Source organism: Betta splendens, chromosome 2 (genome assembly GCF_900634795.4).
Source record: "Betta splendens chromosome 2, fBetSpl5.4, whole genome shotgun sequence".
NCBI classification, from domain to species: Eukaryota; Metazoa; Chordata; class Actinopteri; order Anabantiformes; family Osphronemidae; genus Betta; species Betta splendens.
Window position 1 is genome coordinate 6,669,561 of NC_040882.2, and position 20,974 is coordinate 6,690,534.

Sequence of the window (20,974 nt, forward strand, 5' to 3'; positions counted from 1 at the left end):
GAGTGGAGTGCTGCTCAATACTTTGTGGGATTCATTGGCTTAGTTCTTATCTTGTCTAGTCGTCATTGCAGCCTTGAGACAATAAAAGGCAATGAAGCTCCAGTGTTTTGCAAAAACCACACAAATCGCCTGTTTTTCCCCCGGCAGGAGGAATGACGATGCAGCCGACATGTACGTGACCTCACCGCTGGAAGAAACCCACCGTGAGCACGCCGCCGCTCAGTTTCTCTCCCTCTCCGAGCATCGATTGTGAGCATTTTGTTTTCCACTTATTGGTTTTGTGCAGCCGGAGAGCAGGCGGGGCCATGAAGCTGAGACGCACACGGGCTTCTGTTTGGAGGGAGCTGCGGGAAGATTAAAAGCAGGTAGGTGTATTGATTGGCGGATAGACGGCAGCGCGGTGGACATTGATTGGGCAAACAGCCAATTTCTGACCCCGGAGAGCAGCAGATAATCAGTGACCTCAATCCAGAAGGAGACGCAGAGAATGAAGCGAGCGCTGCAGAGATGTTTCTCGCTCTGCTCTAATTTAATGACCTTTTTCGGTTTCAAATGCTAAATGTGGACGCACTGATGCAGCGCAGTGTCCTCATCAACACTGGCTTCTGTTGTTGTTTGGGTCACATACGTTTTATGTTTGGCCAAGTCACGTGACGTGACCCCTGGTCCACTCAGACCCCTTTGACCTTTGGAAGTGAGCAGCCAATCAATAGCACAATAAACAGAATGGATGCTTTCATAACAGATCCAGAGCTTCAAGTAAATGACTGTACTTTCCACTAATGAATGTGAAACGATGAGTGAGATGATGGTAAAGCGTCTCGAACAGTGACCAGTGTGGTCGTGTTTTTAACAAAAAAGACAATTACAGCAGAGACCTGCGTGACCTGACACCCACCGCCGGCTGCAGAGAACGTGAGGGCGGAGCAGGTTTCTGATGGTAACGTGACCGGAGCGGAGAAAACCCTGGAATTAGGTCAGTGCTGGTCAGATTATTGCCCCTGACTGACTGAGGCAGGTCAGCGCTCTCACCTAATGCACACACACACACACACACACACACACACACACACACACACACACACACACACACACACACACACAGACACACACACACACACACACACACATTCCTGCACTGAGCCAGGAGACCACACACTCCGACAGGTCACAGGACTACAGTGCAGTAGTGAACGTCCTGCTGCAACAAGCCAATGTTACAGCAGGAAGAACCACACAGTGTCAAACAATCGCGTCTGTTAAATCATGTATTGCAACACTGCAACCCATAATTCTCAGAGCCTGAGAGCTTTAACTTGACCTCAACTCAAACATATTTAAAAAGCTGTTTACTCCGCAGCCCCCGTGACCTTTTAGAGGTTTTTCAGTGACCCGGTCAAAATGAGGTTATGTTCTTCAGAGGCGTTTCTCCCCGTGGCACAGTATCATGCTGGTGTGTGTAATCCGACCGTGAAGATTAAAGCGTCCCCGGGGCGCCTGTCGCGGGACCGACTCGCTGGAGCACCTCCAGCTGTCTGCCAGCATCATCCGCCCTCCTCTTTAATGACGCCGGTCATTTTCCTGGAGGGCAATTTGCACGTTTAATTGTTTTAGCGCCACCTGGGCGCCGCGAACGCCAAAGTGTGTCAGCGACGCGTGTCGTCCGAGCAGCGAGTCACAGCTCGGGGCTCAGACCTTGACTGGTTCCTGACCTCTACTCTAAGAATTATTTAGTGAGAATAGCTCAGCGTTGAGCCTCAGCATCTAATCTCGCCACATATTTCTATGAGGAACTAGCTTCACACGCAGCAGCAGGGGGTCGGCTGATGCTGTATGGCCGTTAGGCATGAGAGTTAAGCCCACATCTTGTCTCAGACTGTATCACAGTCACATGAGACCATGAGTTGGTGCTCTCATACATCTGAATGGAAACGGAAAGCTCCGGTCAGCGGGCCATGATGCACCCCGACGCCGACCAGCCCTTTTTCCACAGCCTTTGTGCACCAGGCAGCCATCACAATGGTGTCTTGTGTCGTTGAGCCTGGAGCTGTGGAGGAGTTGGTGGTTCCCACTGAAACAAAGCTGCGTCCGAGTTTCTGAATGCACTCAGGTGATGTCAGGGAAGCTACACAATGCACACGTCTAATGCGTTACAGACCCTTTGTGTGGCGTTGTCGCCTCCCATTTTATTTGGTCACAATATCAAATGTTATGATGCTGAACGTATATAAAGGCATTTCTATAGGCTTTAACTTCATTTGCATCAGGTAAAAAAAGATTTAACTGATTATTTCTTTGTACCAATTGACTCAACTTACTCTGCAACTGTGGACAGATGAAGGCAAAATCTGTTATGTGTCTGTCACTTTGCATCACACACGAAACCAGAGCTGCACGACTGAACAAGCGCTTGCACGTGTGCCTGGGGGAGTATCATCAGACAAGTCATCCTGCCAGTCCTTTACTTACAGCAGAAACAGCCGCCGGCCTGGGTGAGCTCCAAGACTGAGTGATTACAGTAACGCGTGGTCAGAAACCAGTCCCACTGGAGCTTCCGCTAAGAACAAGGTTGATGGGGCATGTTGCGGTATTTTATTTTGAAAGTATCACTTTTTAAAGCCATTACATCTACTTGAGTAAGTAGCTCCAGTTTTCCTAAGCAGTGACATATACTGCACTGATAATGTCAGCTGGTATCTTCATTCAACACATAAACCGTTCCCCATATGTGTCAGCTGTTTTTTAATACTCACTGCAGGTTCGCTGTGTTTTTACAGACGCTGGATATTTTTACACCGTCACAGATTTCCCCGTCAACACCGCGGCTGTAATCTGAACAGACAGTGTGAGACAGTGGCAAGGTTTTCCGTGCCTTCACAAATGTCAGCCCACCTTCCCTTTGGTGCCACGAGCCCACGCTGCGTCGGACACGAAGGTTTGGGTGTCGCCTGTAAAAGCGTGTTTCACGGGTTTTGCTGATCCAGAAGCAGGCGACAGCTCGGTTTGAGATTTGAAACTGCATTGTTTTCTGTGGTTCTAATTTTCTAAGAATAGAGTAGACGTAATACTGTATGATGATTGATTCAGCAAACAAACACTTGTTGTGAGGGTTCTGAAGATGGGATGTATGAGATGTCTTTATTTCCAATTCTCCAGTCTACCAATAGTATGATTTGCAGGAAATAAAAATAATTTAGCACCCTGATATGTAGACCTGCATTTATAAAATGGAAAGATATGTAAACGCGCCTGAATGGTCTCATATGTGAACTGGTAGCAGGTATCTTCCTCATAATTGCTACTTGCCTGAATGCTAATGAAGCGTTAGCTGCATTAAGGAGCTGTTTCCAGTTCTGACTGAAGAAAGTACAACTCAGCACGGGACCAACCTGCTCATGAGAGGCTCACTTAAACTACCAGCAGTCACTAGTTGAGCTTTAGCTGGTGCTAATGGTACAGCTGCACCCTGGGGTCCTCCACACATACCCATAATTTTATGCACACGCAGCCACCGTTGCCTCATTAGTGGCTGCAGCCCCTGAGGCCTACAATGGAGCCAAGGTCTGTTTGCACAGTTCAGCAGCACTGACAGCGCTCCGAGCGCTTTGGGGGAGACGCTGACAAACGGGCATCAGGTGTGAGCATCTACGGTAAAATCACTAGCTGTCACAGCGGTTAACGCCAAGCTAAGCTTGCAGCAGGTCCCAGAAGTGGAGCCCACCAGACGAGACAAGAAGAAGTTTGGCCTGGACACAGTTACATGTCCTGCCTGTGTGTTATGCTGGCAATGCAAGTGTGTCGTGTAAAAACCTAGCTCCTGCGCTAAAGCAGCTGATTGGGCTTTTATATTTTGAACCCCTCAGAATGTGGCATGTGAATGTGTGAATTGTGAATGAAGCTGTGTGGTTAAATTCATTTCTCCAGTTGTTGGTTTGTTGTCATTTCTCCAGTTGTTGGTTTGTTGTCATTTCTCCAGTTGTTGGTTTGCTTGAACTGTAAACCTTTGTGAGGTTTTATGATAAAAGGTTCTGCTGTCTGATGATTATTTGTTTAAATTTACTTGCTCTGAGTGTTTTTAGTGGAGGATGTGTTGAATTGTCTCCCAAGTGCGAGGCTGCCACTAATGAAGCAGTGCTGCTCTGTGTGTGTGTGTGTGTGTGTGTGTGTGTGTGTGTGTGTGTGTGTGTGTGTGTGTGTGTGTGTGTGTGTGTGTGTGTGTGTGTGTGTGTGTGCCGCCACACACACTCGCTTAATTCTGCATTCATGCAATTATGTATATTTCAGTAGGGGGCATTCATGCATTTTGCATCAGGGCCAAGTATGTGCCATATTCACAAAGTTAGTTTATACATGGAAAATACCACCAGTAATAAAAAGATGAAAAGATGAAAATGAGGACCCCATCAGTTAAATCAGTAAAGTAACACAACAACAAACACAACCCAGTAGGTTCAGTGAATGACAACTCAGAGATGAGTTAATGAAAGGCTCAAACATGCACTAACATCCTGTTTATTTGTTGTGATCACAACTAAAGTGACCAAACGCCTCCCAGGCGTCTGTAGAGGCCACGTTGTGTGAACGTCCTCTCTGATCTGCTAAACTGTAGGTCACACCAAAACATCCATACAACACTGACTGGCTTTGACCAGTCATGGAGAGAAATGACAAATCTCTATTAGAAATACTCAAGTGACAGAACAGCAGTTGATATAGAAAAGGAGGATGTTATGCGTCTCCTCATTGATGTGGGGAAGCATCCACTGAGGTGTTATGTCCGTCGGCAGCCGGGTGCTGATGTGATCACTAATTCATGTGGCAACTTGTTTGACCATGTGAATGATTAAAGCTGTTTTACAGAGCATTTCTGCTTCCCAGGTTGTGCACGGCTTCTCACTGCCTTCAGGGAATGAAAAGCGGTGGCTGGGAGCGGAGACCTTCACATTGCCTGCGCAGCCACAGGCCATTTGGGGGACTCTGAACCCACCAGGTAGGTTCAGGTACCGGGTTCACAGTAGACCAGTTGGCCGTTGTTCCAAGCGTGAGGAACATTCATTTGCTTCCTAACCGGTCAACTTCCCCTGTGATGTAGTGCTTTAAGTGGCTGTAAACAGAAGCAAGCGTGAGTAAACACTCAGCGGTGAGTGGGGAACACGAGCAGGACCTTTAACTCATCCTGGTGAGTCAGGCCTTGACTTCCCAACGTGCTGAGGAGACGGGAAATTGAGCTTTAATGGCACTGACTGTGTCTGTAGTTAACGACGGAGCGCCGTTAATGGCCTGCTGACACAGGGCAGGTAGCGCACATTGTGAGAGAGTGAAATATGTCCTCTAACAGCGGATGAAATGGCAGCGGAAAAGTGCTGATTCCAGACAAGACGTGGCGCAGCAATAAAGATACGGCTACTGACTCACAGCTTTGTCTCAAGGTTTTACTCCACTAAGGAATTCCTTTTCACTGAACAACACTGTTGTTCAGTGAAAAGCTTTAACCGTTACTATTGTTAGGCTGTTACGTCACACTGGTTAAACCGAGTGTAAACGTAAAAAAGCTCCTTCACCTCAGATAAAGAGGCTGACAATTACACAGTGAATCTCAAGTCCAGTGCATCATTAGTCTCATATTAGTTGCTCGATTGCTACATTAAAATCAGCTTCCTTTGCTGCATTTTCCATTTGCTAAACCTACACATCAGAAGACAGCAGTGACTTTCCACCAGAGTCGACTCGTCTTCATTTGGCTCAGTGTGTGGAGCGAGCCTGAGGTGAAGAACTCATTTGCCGGCTTCTTTCCGATGCTGGTGCTTGTGTGTGTGCACGTCCCACAGGGTCCAGCTCGGGTGGTGGATGCTGCGTTACTGGTACAAATGATGCTGTGGGAGGCAGTGACAGCCAAGCTGTGTGCTGCTCACACACACACACACACACACACACACACACACACACACACGCACACACACACACACACACACACACACACACACACACACACACACACACACACACGCATGTGCCACACTGCTGCAGCTGCCCACAGTGATTGAAGCATGTTGGTCCCAGGGTGAGCTCCCACTGCATATCCTGTCTGCTCGGAGAAAGTGTCAATCAGCTTGTCCAGATCAGCTAAAGACGTGTGTCTATGCCAGCAAAATGTGCTTTACTATCTGTCCTTGTCCTTCACAGCTTCTGACGGCAAATAACAATCTTGTTCCCTTTGTTCTAGTTTACAACCTGCATGGATCTGTGGGGGAGGGGCTGAGCAACCACAGGTTCCCTCCTGGTAATTGCCTGGTCAGTCTTTGATTCTGGACTTTACGTGGATGTTGGACAAGATAATGTTTAGAATATTAAGGCTTTTAGCAGTACTGTTAAAGATAAAGCCTGCCTAAACTCTTTATTGTCAATAAATCACATATATGCACAAAAAACGCAATAACAAACATAGAGAAAATGTGCAGCATTATGCTTTAGGTGATTATAATAACACAAGGGTTTATCTTTACTGATGTTCTTTATAATCTACTAAAAATAATATAAATAATTGCTGAACCTTTTATTAACATGACCAACATATATTACCATTAGCTCTGTTTTCAGTACACCAAACAATATTTAACGTACAAACATACCTTCTCTTCCAAATTATATAAAACATGTACTTGTACGATGTACTAATAATACAAAATATATTATAAATGCATATGCATTTTGCGAGTGACACACAAGAGCACATATTTGTCACATACATATAAGCATCAATTTTATTGCATCCTTGTTAAGACTTTTTTATAGAATAAGAAACGTTTCATAGCCCATGTTGGAGTCATTGTAAATAAAACTTAATAGTGATAATTCACATCATACATGAAAGGCACCAATAAAACAAACGGTTGGTAGTAACATTGTCAACGTCTTGGCTCTCCAACGTGTTATTATGCCGCCATCTTGTGTAAATATGGAGAAATACACCCTTTAGTAAAAAACGTAGCCATCCTGTGTTTGAATTTATGATCGTTTATAATGTTATGACTGCCTAGTTTGTCAGGAAGTTGTTGACAAAGTGTTAAAGTATCATTTTAAACCCACCACCACAGCTTACATTACTTTATATCGTATAGCTCGCTTTAATGGAAGTTATCAAATCTGCGCATGCGTTATTTGGACTCGTCACTTCCTGTCGCTGTGTGGACGAGAAGAGCAGAGGACGTGCATCTCTACAGGTACGTATAACATGTACTTTTTATCGCGTAATATCAATAACAGATTCGTACATACATTTAGTATAAACACCATAATAAATCAAGTGTAATGGTTTGGCAATTCTGCAAGAAGGTGCTAAATTACATAGAATCGCGTACAGTTCAGTAAAGGAAAAGTATCAAAACAACCTATCAGCTGACCGTCAATGTCGGCTTGCATTAGCCACCAACGTGCTAATGCTAGCAAGTAGCTAACGTTCGGTTAGTTAGCGGTTTGGTGAGTGTTAAACGTGTCAACTGTGTAAATTCGTGTATGCAAAGGTTCGCCGCTCTGGTTACTTCTAGAGAAAGTGATCAGCAGCTTTGACACTTGCTGCTTTTCTTCCTCTTGAAAGATAACACATCCATTGCATCATGGCTGCATGTAGCTAGCCATGCTAGCAGTTTATTTTAAGTTTGATTTTTGTTACAATCGTTTATTTGTTTTTGCCCAACAGGTTACACGATTAAAACCAACCGACCACAATGTCCAGCAGCGTAAGTGACCATTAATCTAATTTATGGGCTCGTGTATAAACTTGGGTAAAACAATTAAAGAAGAAATAACACACTACAGTCAAAGCTAACACACTGAATTTTAAAGGTCTCTGACTGATGTGCTACAAATATAAATTACTGTATGGATAAAAAATGTTTGGGGTCATGGGAAATAAAATGTTTTTGTGCCGATCTTCTGCAGGTGCTGTGTGGTCGAGTCGGGCTGGTTCTATCCCAGACCACTCGCCATCAGGCTTTAGCTGCTCTCCTGGTCGGCAAATTCAGAAACTTCTCAGCTGCAAGCTCCGATGAGCCCTACACAGCTGTATCACCCACACATTCAGGTGAGCCCACAGGCAAATTGTAACGGTTAAAGTCATTACAATTTTTAATGTGTTTCAGCATAAAGCAGAGCAAAGACCATGCAGTGTCTCTGTCTCGGCCCCTTTAGGTCCCAGAACTGTGTGGCCCGATGAGAACATGGGACCTTTCGGACCTCAGGACCAGCGGTTTCAGTTACCGGGCAACGTTGGGTTTGACTGTCACCTCGATGGCATCACGGACCAAAAGAAAGCTCCAGTTCACACGATAGTGCCTGACTTACTGACGACGCCAAGCAGCACAGAGAGGCATCACTTTATACTGGCCCAGTTTGTCAATGAATTCCATGTACGTCTGTTAATATGGTTCACAAGGCTTTTTCTTATTTGTCTGTCTGTGTTTTTGTTTGTTTGATTGATTAAGTTATTTTTACTAAGTAGAACAGTTTGACTAAAATATCTGCTTGTGTGTTTCAGGGAAAACTTGGTCCTATATCTATGAGAGTTCACAAAGCTGAGCAGTACTTTAATCAAACAGACACACATTGTTTCATAAATTCTTGCCCTGAGTTGTTAAGAAAAGGTATTTGAAAGTTATGCAACTTAACTCACATTAGTAACCCATATTACAGAGTTTCATGACCTTTTAATAACAAAAGCCTCTGTGTCAGATATGGAGATGATGTTTCCCTCGGCACCTACAAATTCCATCACAGTTGTGACGGTTACGCAGATAAGCAGCCGACATGAGACGTCATCAGAGCAGGACAGAGATCAGATGCTTCACAAGGTGAGTGTAGTATTTGTATTTATTTATATATTCAAAGTGTGTAATTATCAAGTGACTGAAATGGCAGCTGACTGGTTTCCTCCTAACTACAGTTTGTGAGTGGTGCTAAGGAGATGTGCTTCGCACTGTGGACTGAAGGGTACTGGGCAGACTTCATTGACCCGACAACAGGCACAGCGGTGCGTTCATTTCCCTTCAGTAGTATTTTATTGTTGGTTATGCATTTACAGAAAACACCTGGGAATGTTGGTCCTGATACTTTACTCAAAGGTCATGAAGTGCAAATACAGTGCATGTATGTATTTGTTGGGAACTCTTCAGTCACCAGTTAATATTTCTCTTGAAAAACAACCAAAATGTTATGTATATATTTATTACAAAAACCATAACGCAGTGAGTCAGTCATCTACATTTGTGTGTTGTCCTTTTAATTTTATTAGGAATTAAAAGGTCCAGCCACATTATTTAAAGATGGTGTTACTGTGTCTCAACAGATCAAATAATTGTTTGGCGTTCACCATCTGAACTGTTATTCTGATAAAATCATTGATGTTCTTTAATTTCAACTGACACTGAGTAAATGCAAGCAGTGTGTTGAATTTGCAGCAAGAGAAATTATCAAAGTCCCAAAGATTTGTTGAGATAAATTAGACAAAAATGCTAATTAATCTATATTTCAAATTTCTGTTTCCCAGTTCTTTGCATCTCCATCCAGTCCAAATGTTCAACGAGCAGAGGAGGAGCCGACACATCTGAGTTTTCACATCGAGGTATCAGGCTCCTGCACAGTTATCAGCCACATCCTGAGAGGAACGCCTTTGTTTGTGGGGACGGTTTTTACCAATGCACCTACTCACAGTGCCGCCATCGGCAGACTACAAGGACTTTCAAATGTACAAGATGATGAAGAATAGGCTTTATTATTTTTATTTAATGTTTTATGGAACTCTATTCAAACGTGAGGCCTCTATTTATGCTTTAAAGAAGCTGGGAAGTTAATGTGTGATTGTGCAGATGGACACGTTTAGTGTAATTAAAAATTGAACTGACTCTAATACAGACTTGGTGCTGTTTGACCCACTGGTCACCTTTATGTCTTGTTCATCTTGCAAAATGATGTTCATAGAAATGTGAAATAGAAAAATTTCAGACACACTCATCCAGCTCGGTAATTAAAACACCGTTAAGATTTCTCCAACTTGACACTTTTATACACACCGTTTATCTGTTGCACAGGATCTAAAGGAAAGTGCAAACTGTTTCTATTGAAGCAGTAAACTTGTCAGAGCTGCTGAACTAATTAAATGACTTCTCACAGTGATGCTGTATTTTCTAGACCTTAATTATTTACAGATGTTATTTAAAATAACCCTGGATTAACAACTTCTCCATAAGTAGAAGAAAGGGGTCGTTTTCACCTCTGTCATCCATGTATACATGTCCTCTGCGTTACAGTGTGTATAGACTATTTTTCATCAAAAGCTGATTTCGTTTAACTCAAATTTGATAAACATCAACCGTGTTAGTTTGTTATTGCGTTTATTTCCAGATGAAAAAATCAGAATCCATATTCTCTCCATTTAGAGTTAAGCTGAGTGTCTTTTTAATGTGATTGGGTAATGGGTCACACATCTGCTGGTCAGTTGCTGTTACATCTCCCTTAGTCTTGGCAGCAGATGAACACATTAATGATTGCAGGACTTGATTCTTCCTCTGTGTCGGTGATCTCACCAGGAGACCCTGACGTGTTTGACTCCTGCACCTCCCTTTGCTCTTAATAAAGCTGGCCCTTCTCATAGTTCTGCAACTGTACTTTGTAAAACAGTTTCTGTAAAAGGAAGCTCCTCTGCCCAACTCCCCGACGTCTCTCACCCAAATGTGGAAGTTCAGATTAGTTGCTACCCAAGTGTTCTTTTTAACCTAACTTCAACCTTGTGCCATTTTGCATCTCGTCAGTATACGACTCATGGTGGTGATTAATTAGAAGACCAGATGTTAACAGCAGCACATGAATGACTGCACTATAGTTCTCTTTGTTGTCAGGATTTGAGAAAAACCACTAATACACTCTAATACATAAATTAAATTTAATATGAACATAACCTGTGAAAACACATGCTGACATGCTCACAATAATACTGTTACGTAGACACTTTGCATAAATAAATTAGCAATAAAAAAAACAAATAAAATACATGTCTGTCAAAAGGACGGAAAACTAACCTACGGGAACTGTTTCTGCAGTGGCATGTCAGACAACACGTGTATCCTTCATTTCTCAACAGTAGGAAAGTGCTTTTATTTATCAGTGTGCGATAATGGCGCACAGATGCAGAGTTTTCCCAGCGAAGACGCCGACGGTGAGGCTCAGCGCCGCGGGACGGAGCCTGCCGCTGGAGCTGAGCAGGGGAGACGTGGACGAGAAGACGGCGCTGCTCTCGTTCCTCGGCACCAGCACGTTGCAGATGTTCCCCTCGCAGCAGGACGAGCACACCTGGCGGAGGAGGAGGCGGAACCGTTGAGGAGAAGGACCGGGGAGCACGAACAAGGCGCCGGCTCCTCTCCACCCACCTGGTAGCCGTCATAGGCGGCGTCGACGCAGCCGGTAAACAGGCAGCCGTCCACGGACGCGCAGTGCTTGGTCACGGACACGCTGTCGCCGTGATCGTCCATCATGTGACGCGTGTAACAGTATCTGGTGCCTGGAGAACAATGAGGTCAGAATAAGCTGTTTAGGCTGAAACTGAGCCTAAACATCAACGCACCTTGTGGACAGTACACGTCCGGAGCCCAGCGGTTGCACTCGTAGTTGTCCGCGGCGTCCTGGCACGTGAAGCACTTGAAGGCACCAGGGTGAGGGGTTGCTGTGGAGCACGGGACACGTCAGTACACAATGAGGGACTGAGCATGATGGGGTTATACTTGGCAGCATCACCGGGCTCCTACTTGAGGGATGCAGCTGCACTATGTCCTTCATGGTGAAATCCCGCGAATCACAAGGCCTCAGCCAGCCAGCGATGGAGGAGAGCAGCAGGAGCCGGGCCACCGTCGGCCAGGCCTCCATCATGGAGCCCGTGTCCGCATGCACCTAGTGCCTGTCGGACAGAGAGAAGCTCGGCCTGTGATCATTGAGGACACGAGCCGCTTTAACCTTTTACTTTAACCCCATGGGATTTCACCCTTGAGTGTCAGCTGTGCTTGTCTCTCTGGCCTTTTATAACAGCTGCAGGTCTACGCACTCAATGCTATGTCCCTGTCGTATAGTAGTTTGAAGTGTTTAATTTAATACATTTTAATAAGCAGTGAATTGATGTATTCAATCTATAACTTAAAATATTGAGTGTAAAACCCTGTTTTAAGCAGTAAAACCCCTTTGACTCTGTCTTGGCCACGCACACTTTCTGGTTTCACCTCAGCTGTTTCCACATTATCATAGAGAATTATTTACACCTGTTCGTTGTTTGTCCCCTTGCTGACACTGTTCGTTTGTTCTCCTAATCCCAACCTTGTAGGTTTGTTTGTGGAACTGGTGTCTAGTTTGTTCTCATCAGTGTTTCCTTGTTACCTCCCACTTTATGCAGAGATTTTGGATTCGTATTTCAAGTTCCTTCTCAACATCTCACTTGTATTTCCCTCCTGCGAGAAGCAGTGATTTTATGCTCATTTTTAGTTTTTTTGCTGCTCTAAACTGAATTATAAGCTTTTAACTTGATTATGTTTTATATTGTTACTGTTAGTTTCTGGATGCATTTGAAAAACACTCACACTCTAATGTACTATATATGAATAGCGTGAACTGTACACCATGTACACGACCTCCTACACAGTGACACTGGCTGGATGATTCCTAAGAAACTGACAGGTCAGTTATGGATAAAGAACAACTTCCCAACATGAATATGTCTCTGCCTCAGGGACTAAACCACATTAACAGGACCCCAGCATCAAGAGGAGCCAGTATCACTGCAGAAATGTTGGGGCTGTGGGTAAGTCACACAAGAAGTGACACTTAATGTAAGTAGCCTTGGTTTACAGCTGACAGTAATATTTCTATGGGTTTTATTAGTAGGTATCCAGTTTTATTTGCTAGCTATATTCAGGTAATATAATAAAAATCAGAGCAAACATGGGCTTAGCTGAATGAAGCCATTCATCCTTCATGTCTTTGGCATTTTAAAGTATCAGCCTACTTTCATTTAGAGCTCGGGCAGGGCACTCTCAGCCAAACACATCAGTCAACGCATTTAATACCAGATGACCTGGTTCTGCTCCTGGACCGAGATCAGTGGGCTGGTTGAAGATCCGCTCTGAGCTCAGTTGCCTCTCGTGCATTTTACCCTCAGGCGTTGTGGTTGTAAATGCTTGTTTTCTTTGCGTTATCCATGCCCCAGTAAAACGGAGACACATCTCAGCTGTGGACAGAACCACACTGGCCTTACAAACGGCATAGCCGCATAATCTACAGCAAAAATGCTCAGATTTAGTCATTTTAAATAGACAATAGACAAATGCACCAGGACTCACACGGTAAATGATCTAGGTCAGTTTCAGATACACTTTGCATGTTTACTGTCTATAGGTTTTTAGTAATGCAGTTTAAACAAAAATAAAAAACTTGTTTCTTTTGTGTTTTTCACATTATGCATAGTATTACCTACATTTTTCAAGACTTTTGTGCAGATGGAGTTTTAATCAGCTGAAAGAATGAAGGCTTTCTCTCCACATTTGCATGTCTTTGGACTGTAGGAGATCCTGATGAACGAAAACAGATCTGCTTTGAAAACTCCCATGTCTTCGTCAGTTTTAATTAAAACGGGCTAATGCTACAAACGCCAAGTTGTTGCAGCGGCTCAGCTTGATTACATGATACAGTGCTAATAATGGAGGTAATTTAGTATTGAGCATCAGCACTGCTGTATAGCTATAATGATATGCTGTGTGCTGAAAGGAGAAGTTGAGATTAGCCTTCCGACTCGGAGCCGTGTGACAGATGCCGGCCTCGCCTGGAGTAAAATGTGGTCCGGGTCCGTGAGGAGGGGGGCAGGAGAGCGGGGATTAGGTACAATAGCTGCCTGTTACAGCTGGAGAGGGATGCGATGGTGGTTGGAGAGGTTCTTGTATCACTAATCAGCAGCGACCCACTCCTTCTTCAGGTTCTCAGCAGGGATGAAAGGATCTGAAGGAGAGTTGATTCAGGACGTCCCGTCTCCCCTGACTACAGCGTCCGAAGCCATGCAGCTTCTCAGCACCGGGACAGAACTGTGGGATGCTGAGGGACAGCATCGGCCTTTGGCAGCTGGTTGATGAGTTATGTCAATTAGTAATAGAGTCTTAAGTAGTAATAGAGTTTATTGTACGTTATTGTTTGAGACCTTGTGACCTCTTCATACCACAGATAAGTCAGATTTATCTGCTGAGGCTATAAATCAGTCGCTGTTGATATATTTTGAACAGTCCAAAACTCATAGTATGACATAACTCAGGTCATTGTTACCCTTTAAATACTGTCACAGAAGATATATTTGATAAATAAATGGTATCGTTGGGAAATTAATTTTGTATTTGTGCAGACAGGTCCAAATTGAAAGTGTAAAGTGAAGATGGGCCAGAAGAACGAACCTTCACTCTGGCCATTAAACGAGGACATGTGACGTAGCTGAATGCTTAAAATGGACTCAGCAGTCGTGCCAGTTATTAGCGCCGACAGTCAGACAAAAAAATCCCACTAATGCACGTCAAACGTGGACTTTTTAATTCCTTAGATGAAGGATAATTTCTCCGTGAAGCTTTGGGCCACCAGGGTCGTCTTTGAAGTCCAGCTGATCTCCAGCAGCTCAGCTCCACCGACCAGACACACGGCAGCGGCTTAACTTTTCACACAACTGCTCTTGTTTTGAAATGTGAACTGAGGGTAAAGATACACCTTTTTGTGGTGTAATACTGTGTATTGTAGGTTGGATTTCATGAGCTGGAGTTGGACCTCCAGCACACGCCTTCCCCAGCACTGAGTCACTGCAGGGCGGGAAGCTTTTATGAGCTGTTCGCTGAGCTGCGTGTCTCTTAAAATCCTTTGTCTTGAAAACACTGTTTCAGAGGGCTGAAAAAGGTCCCAGCAAATAGGAGAGGCTCGGAATAAACAGATGCATGTTTTATTTGTGTTCTTCTGTTTTGTCTGAGCTCAAATTGTTCAAGGTTCAGAATGTCGGCTTCAATCACTGCAGCTGGTGAGTTCAAGTTTGCATGAATCAATTAAAATCAATTAAATAAAAAACGTGAGTAAGAAAGTATCCTGTGCTTAATTACACATCAAACATTACAGGCTGCTCTCTGACTCTGCTGTTAAAGATCACACTGGGCCTCAAATCTCTGCTCATACAGAATAATTAAAACGGCCTAAATAATAAAAAAGTCTATTTATAGAACGACCCAGCGGGAGATTGTAAACAGACTGCATGAAAACCAACCTCTGCTCTCTCGAAATGTTCAGCCCGACGTCATTTGTAATAAACGCGCTGCCTTTGAACGAACTTTTCCGTTTATTATCGCATTTCCATTTAACGGACACGTCTCAAGCAGGTCGTGACATTAACGTGGCTCTTAAATCGGCGCCGCGCGAGAAAAACGCACGTAAGAAGTCATTAAAGTGCGGCTACGCTTAATTAGCGACTCGTCGATACTTTACGACGACACTTACCGGCTTGAAGCGCTGAGAGGAGCCGCTGCGGACCCGGACTGTCCGCGACGGAGGCGCAAACTGCCGCTGCGCTCCAAGTGTATCGCACGCCCGGAGACCAATAATATGTCACTTCCCAGCGCGTCATACGCGGAGGAACGCCGTAAAAAAGGTGTCCTAGCAACCTCGCCGGCGCGTGGGAAACTGACACGACGCCAAGTGGCGTAAAGAACGGCGTTTTGAGACAATTGCAACGCCGCTTTTTAAGCCGCTTTTGGTCACGTGGACGGCGTAAAAAGCGTCGTCCCATTGTATAGTAATTTTCCCCACCCTGGTTTTTCCCCACCAATATATTCAAAGTGGCTTGAGTCAATCACTGAGGACCTAGAACAGTACAAAGTAGTGCAAATCTGATGTCTGCAGATAACGTGCACACTGAATTATGAAGAAGGATCAGGGCAGTGTTTCCTGAGGGACAAGGCACCTATGTTGGACTTAGACCACCTGTGAATTACCTAAATTATTGTTTTCATGGCAATACCTCAATAAAAGTTAAAATATTATAAAACATTTGTCTGTTTTCCCTCATTAGGTATACACATACAAAAATAGTTCAGTGAAACAGCAATAGTCAAAGCCAACTTTATTTTTAACCAATGCACCAGCACTATAATGCTGGATAAGTTACTGTCACAGTTCAATTTGCAGACCACAAAATCTTTTTTGTCTTCATCATGTTTTGGAATCGGAAGCAGTGCAGCTGCTGTACAGATGGAGGATGCAGCTGTTTTCCTTGACACCACTCTAGAAGGTATAAAGAATAGAATAGCAGATTAATGAAATGACCAGTATTTCCTATGTATCTCACAACCCTCACAAATGTAAACAATATATAGAGGTAGTTAGATCAGTTGTAATGGTGTTTGGAGCAACCACGTTTTCAACTTAGCTTTTATAGTGCTGGTTTGTTAAATCTTGGCACGACATTAATGACCTCCTTTCTGTCTGGTTGCTCAAATTCTGCTCAGAGGGCCGGTGGGACAGGGATGTTCACAAGGTCCTCCATAGAACAACCTGACTCCAGCAGGACTTTATTGAAGATGGTCTCCATCACATTTTCCACATAATCTGCACCATAACACGAGAATTACAAATTACAAAATACCCATCAACAGACTAAAATATCAAAATAAGTTGACCAAATGCATACAGAGTAAATATATACAATAGACAATAATATAGATCAGATTATGAATACTACTGAAATGTGAAATCTAAAATCTCTGTCAAATAAAACTGCCTATTGGCCAACAAATGATTATACTGCTGTTAAATGTACATACCTTTTCTCCTGAGGCGAGCAACAACCACAGCCTGCAGTGGCATCAGTTTGAGAAACAACCTCCTCGCGTTTCAGTAGCTGGGATGCGTCAGCCTGTATAAAAAAACACGTCACGTTCACAGCTACAGTAGCTGACTAGATAAGCAACACATACAAGAAGACAGCAACAACACACATGTTAGACTTAGATAGAACTTGCCATAACCCAAATTCACAGGTCTACTTGGGCTACGACATACACACGACAGGCTCGGTAGTAACTGAAAACACAGCTGACTCTCACAACTTACTATCGCAGCCAAACCACCGTCATGTGAAGGCTAGCGCTGGAGGCTAGCGCAGTAATGCAGTAATGATTACTGTATTTTTTTAATTTGAGTGGCCGTGGGATAGAATCCTAATAATTAAGAATTATTTAATTTATTTCACAGTGAAATAAACAATTGTTTGATAATATTTTTACAACTGATGCTTGTTAAACTCAATCATGGCCCCAAAGACAAGAGGCAGAGGTTTTACATTTGATTCTTTATTCAAAGCGGAGCGTAGCAATTACGTTTTTAACAGTTTGATTTCCCCACCAGATTAAACGCTGGGAAACGAGAAAATGACTCGTTTTCTTGTTCTCCATTTTTTCCTCAAAACGGGAAACTGCTTCACTGTACATCCAGACCCATATCGACTGAAATCAAGCCGTCTTCTAGTTGATTTGTCCAGAAGATAAAATACAAAGAACATTCGTTTTCTTATTTCTCTAAACTAGCTAAAAACAGTGTTTTCACAACTAGACGCAGAACTGGATTTAAGGCCATTTACCGTTCTCATTTGAGGAAAAACGAGAAAACAGGAAAAATCTGGTCCCTCTCCCGCTGTTTATGACACTGCTATAAAACAAAGGACTCAGTGCCTTAGAAATCACATTAAAGAATAGAATAAAGAGGATGAAGGAGAGACATTTTGTTATTGTTGAATCACAGCTCATTAGGCTGAAACAGATCAGCTGGAGTACAGCCTGATACTACTACTAGCTACATACTGAAACAAGCAGCTGGAGATGCAAACAAACTGCTTGTAGGGGTTATGTGCCACATTGTGATTTCTTGTGTTTATTGGTTGGGTTTGTTTTGATTATTTAGGTGCACTTGTTCCCCTGTGCAGTGTGTGAGTGAGAGCACAGGGTGGGGGCTTCATTTATTCTCGACCACTTATGCTGATGTCTTGGCACCACGGTTGTACCATCTATATCTTCATTAAAACAAAGACGTTTAACTACTTGAAGATCCGTGTGTTTGGAGTTAACGTGGCCAATGTGCTGCAAGCGTCAAGACTCAAGGCTCTGTATTCATTGAGGAGGATAAAAACCACTTTAACTGGTTTTATGGAATGTTCCCTGTTCATGTGCTGAGTCAGACATAAGGAATTAGTTCCTGTAAACTCACCTGGTTTCCTGTAAACAAAGAGGGGGCGGAGCCTCAGTGATCACTGGATCCAGGTACAGGAGCAAAGACCGAAGGTGTTCAGAGAGTTCAGACTCCATTTAGAGAAAACAGAGCAGAAGGAGGAATTGGTTTTAATTAAACACCAAGAAGAAAAGTTGAGGAGGTGAGTGTTTAACAACAGTACTGTTACTGAGTCTGTTTGTTAATGTAGAGGAAGAAGAGACATGATCCACTTCTGTCAAACTAACACTGACAAGAAGCAGATGTGAGGAGTTGACAGTGTTTAGGGTCTGGGTCTTGGTTGTTATTTGTCCTGGTTCTGGTTCTGAGCTCACAGTAGGTGGTACTGACCGCTCAGACTGAATGAGGTCCAGAAATGTGGTGGTTTTCTGCATCTGTTGAGTTTCACCATTTCCTTTCAGTGTTGTGAGTTTTACAGTGACCATGTTAACTGGTGACCGACTGGTCGCTCATCATTCCGGTGTCGGATGTTCTACACATGTTTAATCTACAGTATATGTTGTGTGTGGTTGAAGCTTGACACTAAATCAAGCAGCTGTAGCCACAGACAAACTGCTGCTACAACCAAAAACCAGTTTAATAAGTTTAATGCATAGTAATAATTCCTCCTTATGTGCTGCATCACAGGTTGAACAAAAACTGTTAAAGAAAAAAATGGTAAAAACATGACTTATTATTTAAAGAATGTGAAGATATTCACCAACTACAGTTTGTTTTCTAACTGAGCTTCTTAACAAACCAATGGTTTAATATTTGCTGATGCTACAAGTAGCTTTGTATTTTATCTGATACTTTAGTCCACAACTGCAACAATTAAAGAACTGAGACAAACACAGACACAGTTCATAGAAAGTGTTACAAACTCCACCCATGGACGGAGGGAAGACCCCAAAGGCACAACCAAATACAAGAGTAGTTTAACGTAAAATTATTTATTAAAACATACAAACCAAAACATAAACTCACTGCTACCGCAGGACCAGGAAATATAAACACAGGTGGAGAATCATACATTCACTGTTAAAACTTAACTTAAAACCACTGCTTAGCAGAAACGGGTTTTATATCTTACACTAACACTCCGTCTCTTACAGCTAACGTAAAGTCTGAACAAGCAGACACAAGACGACTCGAAACAACTAACAAGCACTGACTTAAACAGGCTAAACTTAAACACGCTTTGTTCCTAACATATAAACAAACCTAAACGGATGACATGGTGCAAACCTCAGAGACAAAAAACACAGGAAATCAAAGGGAAACAAAAATTTCACCTCATCAAATTTATCTCCTTCACAAGTAACGTTGGCATATTGTTCAAGCTTATGACCGTGTACACACCAGCAAAAAATGAAACAAAAGGCATGACTTAAATACTACAAACAGGTGGATCAACTAATCAACTTATTACAGGGCACAGGAAATGAACTCAGAACCCACACAGAAACCCAGGAGCGCCCCCTAGTGGCACAAAGACTGATTGTACATCACAGAAAGTTCCTAGAGACAAAGACAAACAATTAAACTGACCCAGGTGAACCGGTTCCTGGAATGAGCAGACAAAAAAGAATTTATCTTTTATTTGCTTTTATTGACATTAGTGATAAATATCAAACTATTTTCAGCCAACTACATGAAGAGGTCAGACATTTTTGTAGAGTAGTGGTAGTAAGGTAGATCAATTAAGAGTGTGGAGGTTAAAAAATTATAAAACAATAAAAGTTGAATAACATTATTAATATTTGAAACCTTTATTAACCCCAGCAGTTTATTGATCATATCCATCAGACCTATGACCTATCAGATAAATGTTTGTTAATGTTGATGATGTGGAAACAAAGCAGAGACAAAGGTCAAAGGCAGCAGTGACTGGAAGCTGGTTCATTAGAGACGCATAGAAAGAAAGTCTCCATCAGTTTGTCTCTGTCTCTCTGTACATTATAAGTGTCACCTGCTCTTAGAAGGATGTGACACTAAATAGAAGCAGTTTACACACAACAGTTCTCAGCAATTAGAGTCAGAGTGGAGTACAGTCATTGTGAGTGAAGGGAAGTGTCAGTGATTTACTGTTAGTTTATGGTCCCTGACAGAAGTAGAGCAGCTGGTGCAGCTTCCTCTGCCTCCCACTGTCTGACTGCATCCAGCTGACCCTGATATGAACCACAGAAGAAGAGACAATTAGTGAAGGAGCAGCTGATGATGATGGAGGATTTGAGTTGATGTGCAGATGAATGATTTGTGTTTCTTCTCCACGTAAAGGAAGAAAGTGTGAATCCAGCAGCATGAATCAGTGTGAGGACAGAGAGGAGGGAGCCCCTCCCTCTAAAACCAGTCTGTGTGGGGACCATGAGAACCAGAACAAAGCTCAGAGGTGATGATTCTGTCTCCAAGTCACACACACATCACTGATTTACTGTTACTGCTCATTTAGGACTTAATGTGTGAGAGTCACTGTAGGTGTTTTTCTATCAGGTCCCATCAGAGACGAGGATCTGCTGAATCTGAATCTGGACCTGGACCTGGTCCTGAACCTGGACCCAGCTGTGTGTCCTTCAAGAGCGACCGGTCAAAGGAACATGCTATTAATTTCAAAGACCAACCTGTATTTAAGTCACAGTGAGTTGTTGACACTTTAAATCATTCTGAACAATCT

The 20,974-nt window shown here is 43.2% G+C and overlaps 2 protein-coding genes and 2 long non-coding RNA genes across 7 annotated transcripts; 2 read left to right on the forward strand and 2 right to left on the reverse strand.

The window, feature by feature from the left end:
- Window positions 1–292: 292 nt before the first annotated feature.
- LOC129603505 (uncharacterized) lies at window positions 293–6,634 on the forward strand. Its single transcript, XR_008693405.1, has 3 exons — window positions 293–976; window positions 4,879–4,990; window positions 6,224–6,634. It is a non-coding gene; the product is annotated as an uncharacterized LOC129603505 (long non-coding RNA).
- Window positions 6,635–7,104: 470 nt separating this feature from the next.
- mmadhca (metabolism of cobalamin associated Da) lies at window positions 7,105–10,167 on the forward strand. 3 transcript variants are annotated; one of them, XM_029142614.3, is made up of 8 exons: window positions 7,106–7,220; window positions 7,697–7,736; window positions 7,939–8,080; window positions 8,188–8,405; window positions 8,534–8,639; window positions 8,728–8,846; window positions 8,939–9,025; window positions 9,542–10,167. In XM_029142614.3, the coding sequence occupies exons 2-8, from the start codon at window positions 7,725–7,727 to the stop codon at window positions 9,758–9,760; spliced, it is 903 nt and encodes a 300-aa protein (XP_028998447.1). In that variant the 5' UTR covers window positions 7,106–7,220; window positions 7,697–7,724; the 3' UTR covers window positions 9,761–10,167. The 3 variants fall into 3 exon arrangements, with proteins under 3 accessions (XP_028998449.1, XP_028998447.1, XP_028998448.1); XM_029142615.3 differs by lacking the exon at window positions 7,106–7,220 and adding an exon at window positions 7,452–7,476; XM_029142616.3 differs by lacking the exon at window positions 8,939–9,025 and having other exon boundaries at window positions 7,105–7,220.
- Window positions 10,168–10,914: 747 nt separating this feature from the next.
- Window positions 10,915–15,692, reverse strand: lypd6 (LY6/PLAUR domain containing 6). Of its 2 annotated transcripts, XM_055506811.1 has the most exons (7): window positions 15,541–15,628; window positions 13,505–13,598; window positions 13,106–13,258; window positions 11,793–11,941; window positions 11,612–11,710; window positions 11,418–11,548; window positions 10,915–11,340 (listed from the first exon to the last, which is right to left on the reverse strand). In XM_055506811.1, the coding sequence occupies exons 4-7, from the start codon at window positions 11,911–11,913 to the stop codon at window positions 11,152–11,154; spliced, it is 540 nt and encodes a 179-aa protein (XP_055362786.1). In that variant the 5' UTR covers window positions 11,914–11,941; window positions 13,106–13,258; window positions 13,505–13,598; window positions 15,541–15,628; the 3' UTR covers window positions 10,915–11,151. The 2 variants fall into 2 exon arrangements, with proteins under 2 accessions (XP_055362786.1, XP_028998450.1); XM_029142617.3 differs by lacking the exons at window positions 13,106–13,258; window positions 13,505–13,598 and having other exon boundaries at window positions 15,541–15,692.
- A 551-nt stretch (window positions 15,693–16,243) lies between these two features.
- On the reverse strand, window positions 16,244–17,753 carry LOC129603831 (uncharacterized). Its single transcript, XR_008694059.1, has 3 exons — window positions 17,678–17,753; window positions 16,863–16,954; window positions 16,244–16,647 (listed from the first exon to the last, which is right to left on the reverse strand). It is a non-coding gene; the product is annotated as an uncharacterized LOC129603831 (long non-coding RNA).
- Between the last annotated feature and the right edge of the window lie 3,221 nt (window positions 17,754–20,974).